The following is a 22,161-nucleotide window of genomic DNA, read 5'->3' on the forward strand; positions in this document are numbered from 1 at the left end:
CGGGACGTGCACTTGGAGGAAGCTTTGATTTTCTTTCCGTCATTTGGAGAAGAGACTGGAACTCTTCAGAGGTTTACTCAGCACAGTGTTTTTTCAGTTTTCATCTCATATCAGCACTCACTGAAAATGGTCACATCCTCGTGGTACTCTGGGGTGAGTGACAGGGCAGCTGCAGCTGCCCCCAGGGCTGAGGAACATTCCCTTGACCCACCCATTCTGCAGGTAGCATTGGAAGGCTGCTAAGGAGCCCGTAAAATTGAGCTCCTTTGAACCAGTGAGTCAGGAGGGGAAGCTAAGGAGAGCCGACTGCAAAGCCTCCCAGTTTGGGCAGGTTGGGGGCATCCTCAGGTCGGAGGTTTTGTCGCCTCTTGCACATCAGTAAGCACCACGAAGCCTGGAATCTTGACACCTGCTTTGGAAGATACCAGGACATTCTGGAGTCAGAGTTGCGCCCATCAGCTAAAAGGAGCTCTGTTTGTTCTCCCAAAAATGATGAAAGATTACAGATGTGCTTTTAATAAGCCTTTCCTTCCCAGGCATCAGAAAACATTCAATAAATTTATGAGAAAAGGGAACCTCAGCCATTTGAGGTGGAGAGTAGCGTAGAAAGCATCCCTGCGTCGGTGGTTGGCTGGCTCACTCTGAAAACCCAAGCAATGTGGGAACCCTAGACTTTAAGGACTACAGAGATTATTTAGACTATAGAAACATGCAAAACTCCTCTTTCCAAATCTGGACAAGGTATTTTTAAAATACAATTGAAAATACATACCTAAGCTCGAAAGTATGAAGGGGATCTATTCAAGCACCAAAAACATAGAGACCATTGCCATGTTTGGCAAGCTGTGGACACAGCCCCTAGGTCCGTGATGGGAACGGAAGGTGGCTGGTGGTGGGGCCCCTGTATGAGTTGGTCCAGAACGGCACTGCCCTTTCTGTGAGGGGGTGGTTAGAAAATCTGGCTGCTAGCCTGCATCAGAGCTCAGAGGAAGCCAGCAGCCCCAGGCTGGGGGGAAACAGCATGAACTTGGATATCTAATGTAAAAATGAATTGGGAGTCAGGAAACCCTGTAAGAGCCCTCAGCAGCCCAGTGGCCACAGAGGACTCCCGAGGGAGCCAGCCCCTGTGGTGGACATGTGGGCATGACCACTTCCTGGAACCATGGTCTCTGCAGTCTACAGCCGTCGATGCATCTAAAAGACTTCCATTTTCTTTAAAAGGTAACACAAAGCAAGTCTCCTGTGGTTTAGAAGATTGCTCACAGGCCCAAGTGAAAGACTCCAAACCCAAGGTAATGGAAATTATTTCACAGATGTGGGAAAGGAGACGCACATCATGGAGGCAAAGCCAAATGTAGAAGTGAAGTGTCCTATGACCCAGGCAGGGCCTTCTCTATTAGCAGTCCCATGATGGGTGAGGGCTGGTGACATGGTTAATGCTTAACCCAAATTGCTTTTTTCTTTTTTTAAATTAACATATGATGTATTGTTTGCTTCAGGGGTACAGGTCTGCAATTCATCAGTCTTAACATAAGTCACAGCGCTCACCATAGCACATACGCTCCCTAATGTCTGTCACCCCACCACCCCATCCCTCCCACCCCCCTTCCCTCCAGCAACCCCCAGTTTGTTTCTTGAGATTGAGTCTCTTAGGGTTTGTCTCCCTCCCTCGTTTTGTCTTGTTTCATTTTTCTCTCCCTTCCCTTATGATCCTCTGTCTTGTTTCTCAAATTCCTCATCTCAGTGAGATCATATGATACTTACCTTTCTCCAATTGGCTTATTTCACTTAGCATAATAGACTCTAGTTCCGACCACATTATTGCAAATGGCAAGATACTGGGCTTTTTTGATGCTACATAACAGTCCTGTGTGTGTGTGTGTGTGTGTGTCCCATCTTCTTTACCCACTCATCTGTTGATGGACATCTAGGCTCTTTTCATAGTTTGGCTATTGTGGACATTGCTGCTATAAATATTGGGGAGCACGTGCCCCTTCCAGAGTGGCTGCACCAGCTTGCATTCTTACTAACAATGTAGGATTCCCCTGTCTGCATCCTTGCCAACGCCTGTTATTTCCTGACTTGTGAATTTTAGCCATTATGACTGGTGTGAGGTGGTATTTCATTGTGGTTAGGATTTGTATTTCCCTGATGCCGAGTGAGGTTGAGCACTTTTTCATGCGTCTGATGGTCATTTGGATGTCTTTGCAGAAATGTCTCTTCATGTCTTCTGCCCATTTCTTGATTGGATTCTTTGTTCTTTGGGTGTTGAGTTGGTAAGTTCTTTATAGCTTTTGGATACTAGCCCTTTTTCTGATATGTCGTTTGCAAATATCTTCTCCCATTCTGCCAGTTTCTTTTGGGTTTTTGACGGTTTCTTTTGCTGTCCAAAAGCTTTTGATCTTGAAGTCCCAGTAGTCCATTTTTGCCCTTGTTTCCCTTGCCTTTGGTGATGTTCCTAGGAAGAAGTTGCTGCAGCTGAGGTCAAAGAGGTTGCCATATGTGTTCTCCTCAAGGATTTTGATGGATTCCTGTCTCACATTGAGGTCTTTCATCCATTTTGAGTCTATTTTTGTGTGTGGTGTAAGGAAGTGGTCCGGTTTCTTTCTTCTGCATGTGGCTGTCCAATTTTCCCAACACTTGTTGAAGAGACTGTCTTTTTTCCATTGGACATTCTTTCCTGCTTTGTCGAAGATTAGCTGACCATACAGTTGAGGGTCCATTTCTGGGCTCTCTATTCTGTTCCATTGATCTATGTGTCTGTTTTTGTGTACCATACTGTGTTGATGATTATAGCTTTGTAATAGAGCTTGAAGTCTGGAGTTGTGATGCCACCAACTTTGGTTTTCTTTTTCAACATTCCTCTGGCTATTTGGGGGGTCTTTTCTGGTTCCATATAAATTTTAGGATTATTTGCTCCATTTCTTTGAAAAAAATTGATGGTATTTTGATAGGGGTTGCATTAAATGTGTAGATTGCTCTAGGTAGCATAGATATTTTCACAGTATTTGTTCTGCCAATCCACGAGCATGGAACGTTTTCCCATTTCTTTGTGTCTTCCTCAATTTCTTTTATGAGTACTTCATAGTTTTCTGAGTGTGGATTCTTTGCCTCTTTGGTTAAGTTTATTCCTAGGTATCTTATGGCTTTGGGTGCAACTGTAAATGGGATCAACTCCTTAATTTCTCCTTCTGTCTTGTTGTTGGTGTATAGGAATGCAGCTGATTTCTGTGCATTGATTTTATATCCTGACACTTTACTGAATTCCTCTATGAGCTATAGCAGATTTGGAGTGGAGTATTTTGGCTTTTCCACATAAAGTATCTATCATCTCCAGAGAGTGAGAGTTTGATGACTTCTTTGCTGATTCAGATGCCTTTTATTTCTTTTTGTTGGCTGATTGCTGAGGCTAGGAGTATAGTAGTATGTTGAATAGCAGTGGTGATAGTAGACAGCCCTCCTGTTTTCCTGATCTTAGGGGACAAACTCTCAGTTTTTCCCCATTGAGAATGATATTCACTGTGGGTTTTTCATAGATGGCTTTGATGATAGAGGTATGTACACTCTACCCTACCCTGTGAAGAGTTTTGATCAAGAAAGGATGCTGTACTTTGTTAAATGCTTCTTCTTCATCTACTGAGAGGATTATATGGTTCTTGTTTTTTCTTTTCTTAATGTATCACATGGATTGATTTGTGGATGTTGAACCATTCTTACAGCCCAGGAAGAAATCCCACTTGGTTGTGGTGAATAATCTTTTTAATGTACTGTTTGATCCTATTGGCTAGCATTTTGGTAAGAATTTTTGCATCCATTTTCATCAGAGTTATTGGTCTGTAATTCTCCTTTTTAATGGGGTCTTTGTCTGGTTTGGGGACCAAGGTAATGCTGGCCTTATAAAATGTGTTTGGAAGTTTTCCTTCCATTTCTATTTTTTGGAACAGTTTCAGGAGAAGAGGTGTTACTTCTTCTTTAAATGTTTGGTAGAATTCCCCTGGGAAGCCATCTGGCTCTAGGCCCCTGCTTGTTGGGAGATTTTTGATTACTGCTTCAGTTTTCTTACTGGTCCATTCAGTAATGGGTCCATTCAGGTTTTCTGTTTCTTCCTGGTTCAGTTTTGGTCATTTATATGTTTCTAGGATTGCATCCATTTCTTCCAGATTGTCTAATTTGCTGGCATATAGTTGCTCATAATATGTTCTTAAAATTGTTAGTAATTCTTTGATGTTGATTGTGATCTGATCTCTTTTGTTCATGATTTTATTAATTTGGGTTTTTTTCTCTTTTCTTTTTGATAAGTCTGGCCAGGGGTTTATCAATTTTATTGATTCTTTCAAAGAACTAGCTCCTGGTTTCATTGATCTGTTCAACTGTTCTTATGGTTTCTATTTCATTGATTTCTGCTCTGATCTTTATTTCTCTTCTCCTTCTGGGTTTAGGGTTTCTATGCTGGTTCTTTCTCCAGCTTCTTTAGGTATAGGGTTAAGTTGTGTTTTTGAGACATTCGTTCTTGAGAGAGGCTTATAGTGTTATGGACTCCCCTCTTAGGACCACCTTGGCTGCATCCCAAAAGATTATGAATGGTTGTGTTTTCATTTGTTTTGATGAATTTTTTAAATTATTTAATTTCTTGGTTGACCCATTCATACTTTAGTAGGCTGCTTTTTAGCCTCCATGTATTTGAGTTCTTTCCAACTTTCCTCTTCTGGTTGAGTTCTAGTTTCAAAGCAGTGTGGTCTGAAAATATGCAGGGAATGATCCCTATCTTTGGGTACCAGCTGAGACCTGATTTGTGACCCAGGATGTGATCTATTCTGGAGAATGTTCATGTGCAATTGAGAAGAATGTGTATTTGTTGCTTTGGGATGGAATGTTCTGAATATATCTGTGAAGTCCATCTGTTTCAGGGTGTCATTTAAACCCCTTATTTCCTTGATCTTTTACATAGATGATCTGTCCATTTCAGTGAGTGGAGTATTAAAGTCTCCTACCATTATTGTATTATTGTTGATATGTTTCTTTGTTCTTTGATTTTGTTATTAATTGGTTTATATAATTGGCTGCTCAAATGTTAGGGGCATAGATATTTACAATTGTTAGATCTTCTTGTTGGATAAACTTTGTTTATCCAATCTGTATCAATCAGTCAATCTGATACATTCCATATCTGTAGGTATGAAATAGTGTCCTTCCTCATCTCTTATTATAGTCTTTGACTTAAAATCTAATTTGTCTGATACGAGGATTACTGCCCCAGCATTCTTTTGATGTCCATTAGCATGGTAAATGGTTTTCCACCCCCTCACTTTAAATCTGGAAGGGTCTTTGGGTCTAAAATGAGTCTCTTGCAGACAACGTATCAGTGGGTCTTGTTTTTTTAGCCAATATGATACCCTGTGTGTTTTGATTGGGGCATTTAGCCCACTTACATTCAGGGTAACTATTGAAAGAGATTAATTTAATGCCATTGTATTGCCTATAAGGTCACTGTTACTATATATTGTCTCTGTTCCTTTCTGGTCTGTGTTACTTTTAGGCTCTCACTTTGCTTCGAGGACCCCTTTCAATATTTCCTATGGGGCTGATTTGGTGATCACAGATTCTTTTCATTTCTGTTTGTCCTGGAACCCAAATTGCTTTTGAATAAAGATGTATTCTTCCCTCCAGAAATGTATATACAGACGGATTTATAGAGCCAAAGATAAGGCCTTCACATTCCTAACACGTAAAACGGTATTGGGTCAATAGGACCATATGTCAAAATACTGAAACCAAAGATCAAAGGACCCAGGCAAAGCTCTTCCCTTCCTCTGGCTTCACTTATGGGTATAAATGGGAGGGAGGTCAACAGTGCTCTGAAACCAGATCAAAGCCTAACTTCTCACTGGAGTCTGCCATTCCCCGCTCCACCCCTTCCCAGCACGTCAATGCTGGAATGAGATTAGGGATGTTGATCCAGTTCAGGTGACCTTGGGCAGGTCACATAGCCTTTCTTCGCTTGATTTCCTCCCCTGAGAAATGAGAGGGGCTGGACTAGCACTAGATGATCTTCAGGCTCCTTTAGTGTTGGGAGCTCCAAAGCCTTTACAACATGGCTGGGATACGCCACAAACAGGAAGTTAGGAGTCCAGAAAGGAAAAAATGCCGCCCCTCAATTCGCTCAAATAGGAAACTTACAAACTCCAAAAGCCAAGATTAAAAACCCAAAAACATCACAGTGATCTCATTCATGGTTGAGGTCAGAGACAACCACTTAGGGAAGAGTAAAATGTCATTTGGTTCGACTCTCATTATTTCTAGATGCACAGTTTAATTTCAGAACATGCATTCAGTTTTCCCAGTACCTGATCCTCCACTAGTGTTTATGAACAGTTTGAATGAATTAATGAGGATTCAACTCTATAGACCACTCACATCTCCAGCCAGCTTTTTTTTTTTTTTTTAAGGTTTTATTTATTTATTTGACAGAGATCACAAGCAGGCAGAGAGGCAGGCAGAGAGAGAGAGGAAGGGAGGCAGGCTCCCCGCCAAGCAGAGGGCCTGACATGGGGCTCGATCTCAGGACCCCGGGACCATGACCTGAGTCAAAGGCAGAGGCCTCAACCCATGGAACCACCCAGGCGCCCCTCCATCCAGCTTCTAAAGAATCCCTCCTTAGCACCTCTCTCGGAGAGAGAAACAAGGAAGGAGGAACAAGCCAGAGCCTTCTAACCCAGAACACCAATGACAGTTGTCTTCAGGAGAAAATAAGTAAGTTACAAGCGCATGTGCATCTCTTCTAAAGCCTGAGTCATCCTTCCTGTTGTAATAACATCTGCAGGGCTTCCTGAGAGCCAGCAGTGCGGTGAGTCAGACTCTCGGAGAAGGTCCGAAAGCTGGAACAGCCAGAGCTCCCAGTCTGAGGGGCCTGCTCTGTTTCTGGTCGGCTCCCACTCATAGTCTTTTTTGTCCTCTTTGTCCTCAGTTATGGGCCTTTGCCTGGATGAGGATGCCAGCCCTCATCGCAACCTTTTCTACTGCCCCTGGAATGAATTCACCCATCTCATCTGGGAAATTGTGTGTACTGTGAGTCAACTTTCTTCTTCTTTTTTATGGTTTTCTGAAAGACAGCCTGAGCTGCATATAATAGTAAAGTCGTTTTCAAAATTCTTTCTTCTACCTCCAACAAGCCCTTCCGGGTAAACGGAGTTCCATTAATCATTGACAGACTCAAAGGAAAGCCAAGTGATCAACACTGTACTGTATTTCCACTACCTCACCCTCCCCAGCTTTGGAAAATAAAGCAATATTTGATTAGGCAAGTGATAAAACACTCATATAAACATTGTGTGCCTGGTGCCACAGTCTCTGTGCTGTAGACATCATAAGCACTGTTTAAACTGCCCAGAGAGAAATCTGACCAGGACAGGCTATGGTTTCTCAACCTTGGCACTATTGACACTTGGACCCGATAGGAGCCTAGTGGGGGATGAGGGCTGCCCCATACACCATCGGACTGGCTAGATGCCAGTCTTGACCATCAGAAATGTCTGCAGACATTGTCAGATATCCTGAGGGGAGGGGAGCAAAGTGCAGTGATTTAGAACCACCAGAATAGGCCGATTCAGTGGTTACTAGGAGCCGAAGCTTAGCTGTTCCCACCCCTGTAGGCTTACCTTAATGCTTTAGACTTAAAACTACATGGACAGTTGCTAGAGTAAATCAGATTCAAGAGGCCCAGTTCTGAGGAAAAACTTCAGTCCCATCAAGCAAATTTTATCTCTTTTTGGCCTAAGTCTCCAAATCCTAAAGTTTCATGGTCTGAAATTTGCTATGCAGTCAGCGTCTTTAGTCTCATGAAAATTAAGTTGTAAGCACAGAACACATGTCTGATTCTGTTTAAGAAATGGGAGAGGTGGGGCGCCTGGGTGGCTTAGTCATAAGTGTCTGCCTTCAGCTCAGGTCAAGATCTCAAGATCCTGGGATAGAGCTCCGTGTGGGGCTTCCTGCTGAATGGGGTGCCTGCTACTCCCTCTCTCCCTGCCGCTCCTTTGTGCATTCTCTCTCTCTAAACAAAATCTTGGGGGGAAAAAGGAGTGGTGGCAGTATAGAAGGTTGGGCCTCATTTTATGGTGGGCTGAGTAATTGTCTGTTGTTTCCTTGGGGTCATTCCTTAGGGTTCAGAGAAGCTTTCAGGAACATTCCTTTTGGAACCAAACTGTTTATGCTTTTGAAGTATTCCATAGCTGTCAAGAATTCTCATTAACTGAAAAGGTTGGTTGATATTTAATAGACTTTCCCCAGTATTGTAAGGAAAGAAATGTTCCAGCATTTTTACTTGTTTCATCTTCTGAATTATTTCCCTTTTTATTTTATCTTTTTAAAATATTTTATTTATTTATTTAACACATTGAGGGAGAGATACAAGAGAGGGAACACAAGCAGGGGGTTGTGGAAGAGGGGGAAGCAGGCTTCCCCTGAGCAGGGAGCCCAATGCAGGGCTTGATCTCAGGACCCTGGGACCATGACCTGGGCTGAAGGCAGAGGCTTAATGACTGAGCCACCTAGGTACCCCTGAATTACTTCCCCTATTGTTATGCCCTTTGGCATATTTTTATCTCTAGGAGTAAAGCAGAGCAGAATTGCAACTATGGTTCCTGTAATAAGCCATGTCAGATACGACCCTGCAAGTAAGATTGTGACTGTGGTCAGATTACTTCATTGAAAAATAAAAATCAAGAGGGTAAAAGCAACAGGAACCATGAAAGAAATCACCATTTGTCAAAACTAATGTTTGTCCAGATCAAGCAGAGTTTATACTAACAAGCTAAAAAATCACGGAAAAAATCTACCGCACAGACTCTAAAAATCCATCTAGTTAAAAATAGAAGTATTTACATTTTAAACTACCTTGATCTGAACTCCTTCAAGGAACTCTACATCATTAAAATCCCCAGGGCCTTATAAGAGATGAGAGAGATTTTAAGGTGACCTGTTTTCTTGGTTAGCTGCTAATATTATAGAACTGGATTATAGGTAATCCAATCTCAAGCCTTTCAGAATGGCCTGTTTGCATTCGGAGCTCTCTAGTTCCGCAGTCCTATAAAGTGACCTACCTACCTGCCAAGTTCACGGTTCATTGGAAATAATAACTAAACTTCAACAAGGTCTCACACTTGGAAGAGAATGCTGCCAGTCCGCTTGACGCCAGGAAAGCAAGTGTGCTTGGAGCTCTGTGTCCTTCCCTGACCCCAGAAAAAAAACACCTCCGACCCCACGAGAAAAGGAAGCAAGGTCCCATGCCACGATAACAATCCTGTGGTGACACAGGCCCAAGACTTAGGTTTTTGTGGTCTCTTAAGAAGAGGTCGTTGCACAAAAGCAAACATTTTAGATCATTGCTTTATTTCACTATTGTTTAACAACAAAGTTCATTCCTCTCCAGGTGGATCTTGAATTGTTCTTTTGTGTTCTTTTCCTCATCCTGAATAAAAAAGGTAATGAAGAAAAAGCCTGTACTTTTGGAGACCTAGAATCTTACTTATGCTAATAAGCTTTTGACTGCGATTTCGTGGTCCGGTATTTCCTGCTGGCATCTTGGTGGTCCCACGGAGCTCCCCACCCTCCAGTGAAGATGGCTGTCCACAACTACCACCGTTGAAACCAAAGGTAAGTGTTGAAAAATGCACCTTTTACAATAAAAAAGTAGAAACCAATTCAATTTCCTTTTTTTTTTTTTTTTTACGAATATAAAGTTTCTTGTAAATATGTACAGTCTTTTGAGCTAGTTCTATAGCAGGAAGCATTTCACAGATGAGACACACGATATACACTTTCCAGGCTCAAGAAGCCCATTTCTCATGGAGATCCTAAATGAAATGCCAAGACTGAAAGACCAATTTTCAGTGACCTTTCCAAATACTTGTGGACCAAGAGACAAAAACTTCAGCAAACATTCAGTCTGATCTGCCCTGGGGAGGGGAGGGATGCAGCATGACCCCAAAGACGCCAAGCAACGCATAAAACAACAGCGTGACACCTGCCAAGGGTGTAACAACATGGAGGGAGGGACACAGGCGTTCCAAACAAGAAAGCACTTAGGTTAAGAGACAAGCAGGAAGGAGCTGGGATTTGGGCCAGGTTGCAATCTGGAAAGTGATCTGAACTATGGACAACGTGGGGTTGCAATGTGGTCAAGTTCACCTGCGGTGGTGGAAACAGGTCTACCTTTCAGCCTACCTAGGATGTGCCTTGGTCGTTCGAGGCGTGCCTAAGAGTCACGCAGAATCTGAAGCAAGAGGTGCCTTGTGGGAGATTAAAGGCAGAAGTAAGGCCGCTAGTTAGCTTGCCAACTGCAGAGCCTCTGGGTTGCTTCTTGACCAGTTGCCAGGAATTTTGCCTTCTGGTAGCGGGCGGCGAGAAACCGTGTGAGCTGCGCGGCACCTAAGGGAGGACCTCCCGACCCCGGCAGAGGCAGAGGAGGGGCCGCAGTGCTCTGGAACTTCCTGGTCCTCGGCTAGCCCTAGGGAAAGGCTCACTTGGGAAGTCACAGTTTTGTGGGGTAGAACCGTGCTGGATGTTGTGTGAACACAGAGTCGTCCACGAGGGAGTCAGGGAAGCGTGAGGGTGTGAGGTGTGGTTTGCTGAAATCCTTCTCTGGTCGTAAGGCTTGAGCGTTTGGTTTTTTTGTTTGTTCAGTGCTACAGACTGCAGCTTGTTGTGGCCAGTGAGTTGGCAAGTGGTCAGAGGGAGCTATGGTATGTACTAGTACATCGGCAGAGCAACCCAAGGGGGGCAGCCAGATCGGGGGGCAGCACATGCAGTGAACCGCCATGCAGAACTCCCGGACGGGTCTCTTCGCATCCCAGGGTGGGGAACAACGCACTGTCGTGGACAGGAGGTGGGCACCCCCGGTCCCCTCCCGGACCCAGAGACTCATTAATGCTGGGCTCCGAGCAAGTCTATTGCATGCTTTCCTGGCCAGAGCTACGTGGAAAGCAGGGACAGCAGTCTGGGGAGATGACGCTGAGGGGCAGGGAGGGAGAGCTACTCGAGGTCCCTTGGCCCCAAGTCACTGCCTCCGAGCTGAGGCCCGATGACCTCCGTACATTCTCAGCTGGTGGGAGGGGAAGTCGTCAAGGCCATAAAAGGCAATGAGAACAGTAAACATTTGGCTAAGATGTCACCCTGGTCAAACAGGGCCATCTGCGCGGATGGACTGGGACAAGAATGAACCTACATGAGCGCAGGAGGTTAGCCAACTGGCGGGGACTCTTCCACGATACGTTTCCGGAGCAAAGACCTGATGGTGTGATCTAGCTAAAAATGACTACAACAGGAAATACATTGCTATTCAAATCTATTAAGAATTCTGTTGTCTTTTTTTTTTTTTTTTTTAAAAAAGAAAAAGAAAAAAGGAAATCCAACCAACCCTAGGATCTTAAAGTAGCTATTAAATAGGATTCTAACCACATCGTAGTTAGTGCAGGTTGGTTTCCTCTGATGAACCGGTACAGGCTAGAGCTAGGTATAAAAGTTGATGAATGCTCTGAAAGAGTAACAAAGTGCACAGAGGATGACTGCAGGAAGGCGCTGGCAGCTCGGAGGAGCTCGGCCCCTGCACCCCCTGGATGCAGGCTGTCCGCACGGAGGCAGGTCTGGGCCCAGCTGTGCCTTGGGGTGGCTGAGCAGATGGGTGCCGGGGGCCCCGTCAGCGGAGTTCCTTAGAGTGGTGTTTTCCTGCAGGTTAAGATGAGGAGTTGGTTTTCCTGGCTGAGATTTACACTGAAGACTGGTCCCAGACCTAGGAGCAAAAGGAGGAGTTTTAGCTCAGGGGGCCAAGAGTCCCTGGGCTTGCCCCACACGATCCCGGCAGGACACGTGCCGTGCTTGGTCTCCCTGCGGCCGGTAACACCGAGCGCCGCCCAGGCTGGCACCAGTGAGCAGAGCCATGCTGCGGAGCTTGGGGTTCATCAGGGAATGAAAATCACAGAAAATTCTCCAAAGCTTTGGATGGATCTCTGTTAAACACACATACGCTGGACCCTTTTTATCGGTAAGTCAGAGGGGCTAAGAAGAAACATTGACAGGCTTTTCCTCCTCTTGATTGGCAGGGGTCCCAACTGTGACCTGCAGGTGGCATGAGGAGAATGTGATCCAGAAAACCACCCCCCTCCGCCCCCCCAGGGACAGAAAGGTGACTGTGCTGTCCAGAGGGGGCCCCTGGAACTGGCTAGCCTGCCAAGGAGGCACCAAGCACTCAGACCCACCCCCTGCTCATGGGGAACGCCCCCCACCCTCGACCTTGGCTTCAACACCTCCTGCCATCTCTTCATTCACTAACTTTAAAAGTTACATAGATAATACATGCATATGGTATAAAGATTTCAAAAGGCTCAAAGTTCTAGAAGGCAACCACTGTTCCCAATTTCTGTATAGCCCTCCAAACTAATTCTTGATGTACGTGTGTATCTGTATATGTGCCTGAAAAAAATAAGGCATGACCTTTGTGTGGTACACTACCATTTCTGTTTAAGAAGGGAAGATATATATACATATTTGCTTATATGCATAGAATATCTCTAGAAACTGCTAACACTGGTTGCCTCTGGGGAAGGGAATGATCTACCATCAGGTAGCTGTTCCATTTTGAGGTACACATGTAACATCATGCATTTGCTTAGAAAGGCCTCTTCTGAAATAGGTTTACTTCCTGAACTTGCTGTATGTCCTGAAAAATCTGAATTATGAGTGTCCCTCCCCCCGCCCCCTTTTTTCCCAACAGTGGTCCTAAAGGGCCCTCAGCTCCCTGGGTCACTCCCCTGGCCTCAGGATGGTACCTCACCTTATTGACCTGGGACAGTGGGGTCCTCACAGCTCCCACAGGCAGCCGGCCCCGGCTGCTGTCTTCAAACAGCCTCCCAGGGGAGCGTTCCCTCCTCGTGCTGAGCATCCGGCCTGGCGACTTCTCCCGCTCCAGGGGGCGGCCCGGAGACTTGTCCCTGCGCAGCTCTGTCCGCCCCTCTCGGTAGCGGTGGGGTGTGCTTGGCTCTCGCGGGTGGCTGGGGCCTTCCGGTGGGGGTGCCGGGCTAGAGGCCACACGCTTGGTGATGTGCTCGTTGTATGTTGGTGGGCCTCGCTTGTTGGGGCTGTGGGCAACAGGGAAGGGAGGTGTGGAGCTGAGAAGTCATAACCCCAAAGAAGCATCTTTCTCCTCTGAGCAGCCCCCAGGCCCTAATCTTTAGTAGAAAAGATCCCACCTGGAGTTCTTGGGGCTTTTTGTTTTCTTCTGGTGGTGAGGACAGGAAGAGAAAGATGACGACAAAAGAAAACCAACTTCCTGGTCTCAGTGCAGGTTTTTACTGAGTACCTACTGTGTGCTAAGCTCCTAATGTGTTCTGAATCTTTAAATCATCTCGTAACAGCTCCACAAACTAGGAACAAGCATGACCCTCACCGTTCAGATAAGAACGTGAGACAGACTGGGGGTTGGCCTGCGCTAAGAAGCTGACACAGGTCAGTTTGACATCCTAATCCCCACCTTGTAATCCTACCGACCTAGTATTTTGCAGACCCTCGAAGGCACAGAAGGAAGTCTTCTCTTACGGGCTGAGGCTACTACGAGACCCTTGATACAAGGGAGCAATTTTGAGAAAGCCTGCACTCATCACTGCCAGCAGCCCTATCTGTCCCCCTCCTCGGCCTAGTGCTCGGTCACCTCTCTTTCCAGGTGGCTTTCCAAGCCTCCTTGGCACCCAGTGCTGAGGTGAAAGGTGTGGGGATCAGACCGGACAGAATCAGAAACCTGAGCAGGACAAATAAAAATGGTACAGTTGGCACAAAACGTGTCCCTGGCCCCAAAGGTTGATAGTAATAACCAAACAACTGAAAACACTGCGCCTTTCTGTATGGCCCATCCAGCCTCCACCCAGCTCCAGCTTGGGTATTTCAAACAAAGATTTCAGCAAATACAGCCCTAACCATTCTCTCTGAAGAAGCAAGATCCAGAACAGAACTGAGTCAATTCCTTCCCACTCTAATGAGCAGAAAAAGTACTCAATCCTCATCACCTCCGCACAATCAGGGCTAGGAAAAGGGCTACTTAAAATGGGTACATTTTATAGAGAATATTATTTGGAAAACATATTTTGATTGATTGGGGCTTTATCACAGAAAATAAAGCAGAAATCAGGAAAGTAAATGTATCCTTGTTATTTTTAAAATCTAAATTACAATTGGAATTTCATGCCGATTCTAAGAGTGAGCCAAGCATGAATCACATACTGATTTATCTTGCTCTAATTTTTGCAACAAAACAGTATGCTAATAGGCTCAATGACATACTTTCCATCAATGTTAGACTTTTGCAGTAGAGTCAAAGTCATTTCTTCAAAACTGTTTGAGAGTGTTACTGATTTTCCCAGAGGCCTATCTTAATCCTTGATATTTAAATCCTTCTCTTTGAAAGGCGCCAAACTTCTTGTTGTTGTTTCCTTCAGTTTTTGACCTAACTGCCAGAATCAGTTTTGTCAATGCCCATAATTAGAAACAAGAAAAGCAATGACACCTACTGGGGGAGGAGAGACTCTGTAGAGCAAGCTTGAGGGCCAAATCCAGACAGATGACCCGTTTTTATAAATAAAGTTTTATTGGAACACAGCCATGCCCATCTGGTTATGCACTGTCTATAGCTTTCACAGAATAATACCTGAATAATTAAGAGAGGCCATATGGCCCACAAAGCCAAAAATATTTACTACCTTATTTTTTTTTAAGATTTTTTATTATTATTTATTTATTTGACAGATCACAAGTAGGCAGAGAGGCAGGTAGAGAGAGAGGGATGAGGAAGCAGGCTCCCTGCTGAGCAAAGAGCTGGATCCCAGGACCCTGGGATCATGACCTGAGCCGAAGGCAGAGGCTTTAACCCACTGAGCTACCCAGGCGCCCTGTACTATCTGTACCTTTACAGAAAAAGTTTGCCTATTCCTGCACAATAGTGAAACAGGTGAGTAGAGATAATTTGATAAGTGATCAGTTCATTGTGAAGATTTTCATGTGACTCTCTGGTTTCCCTGTGCAATTCTAACTATGAAGATTCCAGACAACATATCCAGAAAGCCAGAAGCGCCCCCCCACCCCCGTGCATGCTACATGTCCAGTGGAAAAATTTAAGGTAACTGAGATTTGAAATAAGGCTAATATTCCTCTCTAGTCATGTCGCTTTAAGATGTGGGAGACAAAAATAAATAAATTTCAAGAGGAGAATTACATTAAGCCTATTTGTAATGGAAGGGAAATTATAATGTGTGTCCACAGAGGCCCATCATAAAGCAAGTGAGAAGGTACTCAGTGTCCAGGGGAAGAAGGATGTCTCTAGGAAGACCATTTGGAATGTCAGCTTAGATTAATGGAATGAAAGAAAATACCCATCATCCTAGGCCAAATGGGCAATCTTCCATCTCTGTATGCATTAATGACCAATGATCTCCCGTGCCAGTTTTATGGGGTTTTTGTTTGTTTTATTTTGTTTTTGAAAAGAGTTACATTTCCTGCTAAACAGACCAGGTCAGTGAGGTCTTGCAGGGACTCACACTCAGCCAGGCCAGGCCTCTGCATCCTGACCTGCCAAAGCAATCTACAATAAGAAGACCATTTTATAGGCCAAGAGATAAGCAAGGACTAACTGCTTATTTTCCGGATGTGTCTGGCCACAGCAGGAAAACAACAGTACTGTCTCTGCTTCTCGTTCACAGGCACTGGAGAACCCCTTTCAACCACAGAATAAGCAACTTCTTACAGAGAAACTATTTAGTCTCAAAAGAAAAGTGCCTGCCCTCATATTAGTAAGGCAGTAGAGGAAAAAAAATCAAATTACAGTACTTTGATTTGTTCTTGACATGATTTGGAAATTACTTAAAGAAAATCTGGACATTTGCAGGAGAGAACTATAGTCCTTTGAGCATTTACTTCTGAGGCAGGGTCAAGCCAAGAGTTAGGAACTGCTGGTTATTTCTACTTCTGGCTTTCTAGGAAGTCCCTGGGATTAAAAATTACACTGACCACATATTTAGACTAACTTCTGTATTTCTCCTTTTTGGTTTTTTTTTTTTTTTTTTTAAAGATTTTATCTATTTGACAGAGAGACAGAGATCACAAGTAGGCAGAGAGGCAGGCAGAGAGAGAGGAAGGGAGCATGCTGAGCAGAGAGCTCAATGCGGGGCTCGATCCCAGCACTCTGAGATCATGACCTGAGCTGAAGGCAGAGGCTTTAACCTACTGAGCCACCCAGGTGCCCCTCGCTCTTGTATTTCAACAGAAGAAAAACTATTCATTAGGACACAGTCTCAAAATATTAGATTTATGATGTTCTTTTCCAAGACCTAAGCACCTTCTAAATATTAGAGCTAGTTCCTCCATCATATTGAGAGTCCCTTAAGAATAAAATCATCAGCGACGCCTGGGTGGCTCAGTTGGTTAAGCAGCTGCCTTCGGCTCAGGTCATGATCCCAGCGTCCTGGGATCGAGTCCCACATCGGGCTCCTTGCTCTGCAGGGAGCCTGCTTCTCCCTCTGACTCTGCCTTCCACTCTGTCTGCCTGTGCTCGCTCTCGCTCTCTCTCTCTCTCTCTCTCTCTCTCTGACAAATAAATAAATAAATAATCTTAAAAAAAAAAAAAAAAAAAGAATAAAATCATCAGTGGATCCCCATCCCCAGACACTGTGTCCAGCACATGGTAGGGATCCACAGAACTCTTTACAGGGTAGACATAGCAGTCCAGAAAATTTAAATCCTAGGTCAATTAAATGTTCCCCTGGGTTAGATCATCTCAGAACTTCTCTGTACACCAAGAACTTAGAGTTACACATCTCAAACCTGTCCATCAACCTGGATCTGGCTCATAGACCTCTGTGTCAAGACAAGGTCAGTCCCACTTCCCACGCACAGCTGGTAGGATTACAAATGAATATACTTTAGGGAGGAACACTCAGCAACATCAATCAAAATTACAAATGGACATTTGATGTCGCCCATCAATTTTTTTTTCCAGGAATTTATCGTACAGATAGATTCATAAGCATGCCAAACGACATAAGCACAAAGTCATTTAATTTATTACAGCTACTGTCTGTGAACCACCTAAACATGCACTGATAAAGGAGCAATTAAATAAAGGTCACATGAAGGCATAAATGCTACACAGTCATTAAAAAAAAACAACAACAATGAAGAAATCCTTCTGATACCAACCTGGAACAACCTCCAAGATACATGAAGGTCCGGAAGAATATATGCAGGGTGCTATCAGCTATATTACAAAGGGGAAGAACGCTTCCAGAATGGTAGAGTAAGGACTGCCGAAAACCCAATTCCTCCATAAAAGCAACCAGAACACTGGCAACGAGTGTCTAAAGCAACTTTTCCAGAACTCCGGAAATTAACCAAAGACTGGCAATGACTCAAACAGCAAGAGCATTTATGTAAAAAATAGCTGAACCTCCGTAAGGACAACAAGCTTTGTGACATGTTAACGTGACCTCAACATTTTCTCTTCAGAGCTGCGGCAGTTTTGAAACCATCAGCCCCGTAACCACAGTAGCCACAGTTAGCATCAGGACTGATGCTCCCCACAAAGCCGTGGCCCCAGCAAACAGTTCCCGTCTGACCTGACGCAGGGTTTCCTCGTAAGAAAAGCCCTATCCCCAAATGTTCATCAGAAACAATCAGCAGCAAGTATTTAACCTGGCAAATACTTAAGACAGTGTGATACCATCTGGGGAAGAGGCTGGCTAAAACACTCAAAAGGCGATCTGGGAATAACATGTTGATATGGCGTTTTGAAATGGTCCCATATATTTGTAGGAATCTAGAAAGCCACACACACACAGGCAAAGCCCTCAGGAAAAATCTGAGAAGGCCTCAGTGTCTCAACTCTGGCTGACTTTGAGCATTAAAGGTTGCCCAACGCACACACACACACACACACACACACACGCACACACACACTATAGTGCTCCATTCTAGTGCCACCAAAAATACCCAAACACACACACACACACACACACACACACACTATAGTGCTCCATTCTAGTGCCACCAAAAATACTCAAAAGAGAAAGACCAGACATTTGTGCCCACCTTCTCTAAGAGGGCATTTAAGATTTCTCCTGATTCTCAAGAAGGACTGAGTCAGTGTCATGCTATATAGCTCAAAGAAAGGAGTGACTTGAGCTTGAAGACCTTTGACCAGCTTAGCACAATTTCCTTCTACTTTACACAACAGCACTCTGCCTCCTGTAACGAAGAGAAGGATGGTACCTGCGGGAGGTGGATGGGCCCCGGTGGTGGTCAGTGCCGGACTCCTTCACGAGGTTTCCTTTGCAGCAAATGACCCTTAATTTATCCTGGTATGACGAGGCCAGGTAAATCGCTCCTGAGGAAATTGCAGGGCCCAAGTAGCGTGGGTTTGGGATTTCCAAATACGCTCGGGCAGGAGTCCTAAGGAGTTCCAGATAAGTGGTTACATTCAGGTTACCTCTGTTGCTGGGTAGCATGGGAAGAAACAGACACTGGGCCCTGACCCCCAACCCCAACAGCTGAGCTTTCTGAAGCCTGAAAGGGCAATGCTTACCCCAGAGAGGAGCGTGCCTGGATCTCAATGACTTCAAGTGAGTTGAAGTGGGTCACAAACAGATAGGGTTCTCTGTAGGCTGCATGGTTACCCCAGAAGAAGAGCATGGAACAAGGAAGGTTTAAAAAGAGGAAATCAAAACCAGGCTGCAATGCCACCTTCGACCCAGCAATTGCACCTAAAATAATTTAGCCTACGCATACACCCGTGTGCCAACATAACGAGGTGTGTCCAAGTTTACTGCCATGTTGTCAGAGCAGAAGATGGGAACCAAATCCAGGGTATGTTTTGGGGGTCAGTTAAATAAATTATGGTACATCTGAGGGATTCTGCACAGCTGTAAAAACTGCATGAAGCTCTCTCTGTACTGATATACTAAAAAACCCTGAGGTGTGTTTTACTTAGTGTGTGAAGCAAAATTCAGAATAAATAATGTGTAAAGTGTGGCACCACATGGATTAAAAAAAAAAAAAGTGTGTGGGGGGAAGGATAAGAATATATTTTCTGGGCGCCTGGGTGGCTCAGTGGGTTAAGCCACTGCCTTCGGCTCAGGTCATGATCTCAGGGTCCTGGGATCGAGTCCCGCATCGGGCTCTCTGCTCAGCAGGGAGCCTGCTTCCCTCTCTCTCTCTCTCTGCCTGCCTCTCTGCCTACTTGTGATCTCTCTCTGTCGAATAAATAAATAAAATCTTTAAAAAAAAAAAAAAAAAAAAAAAAGAATATATTTTCTTATGCATCTCTATTTGCACAAAGCACTGGAGGGATAAATAATAAAAGTTTTCCCCCTGCTTGGGTGAGTGGGGACGGAGAAGTGGGGAGACAGGTTATATGGGTGAGATTTTACATTGTATACCTTTGTAAACTGTTTAATTTTCTTTTTTGAAAATGTGCAGAATTAAAGACTGAGTTCAAAGATAATTAAATATCTCTCATCTTAACACTATATGTTTATATCACAGTATCAATGAAGCTCTAGGATCTGATAGGAGGCTTTTCTGTCTTAAAAGGAAAAGGAGATTATCACTATTCTCCCTTGTGGTAAACTAGACTTTGGTTTTGGACTATGAGTCATGCCTCCTGGTACTCAGGCCTGGCGGAGCCTCCTTGCTTTGAATCTCGGCTGACCCCGTGGCTGCTTTAACCAGTAGGTTATGGTGGAAGCAACAAGCCCTGCCAGCTTCCGCTTTTGCACTCCTGGAAGATGCCCATGTGGAGAGCAACTGAGGCCTCCAGCCCCCAGGCCCCAGCTGAGTTCATACCAATTGGCCACCATTTTGTGAGACCATTTTGGACTTTCTAGTTATCCCAGTGCCCCCACTGGTACCACGTGAAGCAGAATGGCCCAATCAAGCCTCAGCATCTTGGGCAATAATAAGTTATTGTAGTCTTGGCCATAACAAGTTCTGGAACTTGTTAGGCAGCAAGAGAGAAACCAAATAGCCTTGATGGGTATTTTTACCATAACAATGTTTCAGAGCATTTACACCAATATGTGTGAACATATTTGTACATATGTGTGTTTATGTACATGGATGTTTTTGCGTGACCCAGCAGCTCCACTTTCAGGGCTTATGAGCAGCAGATTCTACTTGACAAGTGTGCAAAGATCAGTGCAAGATGTTCATCACAGCAGTGTTTACACTTAGGGAAAGAAGGAGCATGACCTACTTGCTCTGCCTGATAACTGATGAAATTGACATGTGTTCAGTTATCCCACGGGATACTCTTTTATTTAAATCTTGAAATGATTTAAATAAATTCACAGGGAACGCTCTCCCTTCTTCCTGAGAACCTGACAAATCTTTCACAAGGCTGGTGGATTTGGCTTATGCAGTTTTTCATCAAGCATCAGCATCTTTGCCCTGAACCCTGGGACTACAACCTGTGGCACTTGGTGTCTAACATAAACCATAGGCATAGTGTGTGAGCCAAAAAGGATTCTACCTGCGGTTCTTTCCTAGGATGTCAGCTGCTGGCAGAATAGAGCCCTCCATACCTTGCTTCACTTACCGAAGGCCAGAGGTAAGCGACTCCACTTGAGATCGTCTGTGCGGCTACGTCTTCCGTAAGAATCCACGAACACCCCAAATTCTGCAAGGAGTTGCATCCCAGGGGCATCAGCCCAGTCAGAGGCAGCAGTATCAATGACACCATACACTTTGCCAGAAGAATAAGGGATTGAGCCCAGGGGACCACCAGCCAAATTTAACTGGATCATTAAAACCTGAGGACCTTTGCTGAGCCACATCTCTCAGAAATGTGTTAAAGAAAAGTGGAAGAGATAGGAAAAAAAGAGCAAAGGAAGGCAGAAGAAACAGGAGACATGAAAGAAGGGAAAGGAAAGAAACAGAGACCGAGACACAGGGAGGAAGAGACAGGAGGACCCAGAGATTGCCTGTGGGGACGGGGGGTGGGGGGAAGGAAGAAGGAATAAAAAAGAATGAAGAAAAACTTCCAAAAAAAAAAAAAAAAAAAACAAAGCCCACAAGAAAGAAGGAAAGGAAAAGGAGAGAAAGCAAGGGGCGGAGAAAGAAAGAAGCAGCTGTTCTCAGGAAAGAATACCGTGGAGCCGGGCTAGGTGAGAGCCCTGATGGGGGTCGGGAAGTCCTGGCACCCGCACGCCCTCAGGGCAGCGGCCGGCAGGGAGCACAGACTCACCGTGGAAGCAGAGCAGGTACTCCTCCCGCTGCCCTGCGCCGTTCACCTGCATGATCGAGACAGGGAAACTGTTGGAAGAGGAGGCAAACACAGCAGGCGCCAAGGAATGGTCATTCTTATCCAGGAATTCTGTAAAGGTAGGTGAGAAGTGGGGCATCAGGGAGAAGTTGGTGGCCAGCGCAGAGTGTGGGCTGGTGGTGGGGGCGGGGCGGGGACGACTTGGGCCCTACCCTCAAGCGTGTACTGCTTCATGTCAATTTCGTAGAATTTATTGGTTCCAATGAGGATACTGTAATTGGTGAAGTGGATGCAGCTGCAGGGCTCTGAGGTCTCTATCTCCTAAGACAGAGGGTAGAAGAAAAGGATGTGAGTTAACACACGACAGCCCCAGGTCCATTGCTCTTCCACTTCCCCGAGCCTTGGAGACGGTCACCTCTGGACTTGTTCGTGTTCTCGGCCACGCAAAGCGCAAACACTTCAATCCTTTCATGTCCCCTATGAAGACTAATAATCCCTTTGCTACCTCTGGGTTCATTGCAACTCCAGATTAAGAAAATATCAAATGGCAGCCAAAAAGAGTCACAGATACCATTTCAATGAAAAGTTTGCATTCAACACCAGATCTTTAAGAAAATAAATTCTTATCTGAGGAAAAAGACTGGAAAACACAGGGCTGGTTAGAGGGAGTTGTTTTAGCTTCCTTCTTTTTGTGAGCTACATTTTACCATGAACCTATATTACCTGTATAATTATTCTCATCACCATTGTTGTCATCTCTATTAGTGATCAGCTTTCTAATTCCCCTTGTTTTCAGGCCCATCCTAGTATTTTCAAAAACCTAAGCATGCTTATTCAAAAGAATTATAAAAAGCAATGACTTCTGAGACTTTTCC

The 22,161-nt window shown here is 44.7% G+C and overlaps 1 protein-coding gene across 10 annotated transcripts in view; it reads right to left on the bottom strand.

Moving 5' to 3' along the window:
• Window positions 1-9,363: 9,363 nt before the first annotated feature.
• Window positions 9,364-22,161, bottom strand: part of CIT (citron rho-interacting serine/threonine kinase) — a 167,727-nt gene continuing 154,929 nt past the window's right edge. For all 10 annotated transcript variants that reach the window (XM_045073762.1, XM_045073767.1, XM_045073766.1 and 7 more), the window contains 7 exons: window positions 21,499-21,607; window positions 21,269-21,397; window positions 20,621-20,701; window positions 18,611-18,689; window positions 18,298-18,477; window positions 12,824-13,127; window positions 9,364-11,782 (listed from right to left, as the gene is read on the bottom strand). In XM_045073762.1, coding sequence (XP_044929697.1) covers window positions 11,759-11,782; window positions 12,824-13,127; window positions 18,298-18,477; window positions 18,611-18,689; window positions 20,621-20,701; window positions 21,269-21,397; window positions 21,499-21,607 — 906 coding nt within the window. In that variant the 3' untranslated portion in view covers window positions 9,364-11,758. The remainder of the gene's footprint in view (window positions 11,783-12,823; window positions 13,128-18,297; window positions 18,478-18,610; window positions 18,690-20,620; window positions 20,702-21,268; window positions 21,398-21,498; window positions 21,608-22,161) is intronic.

Source organism: Mustela putorius, unplaced genomic scaffold (assembly GCF_011764305.1).
Source record: "Mustela putorius furo isolate JIRA1106 unplaced genomic scaffold, ASM1176430v1.1 tig00537248_pilon_pilon_pilon, whole genome shotgun sequence".
Taxonomy (NCBI): domain Eukaryota; kingdom Metazoa; phylum Chordata; class Mammalia; order Carnivora; family Mustelidae; genus Mustela; species Mustela putorius.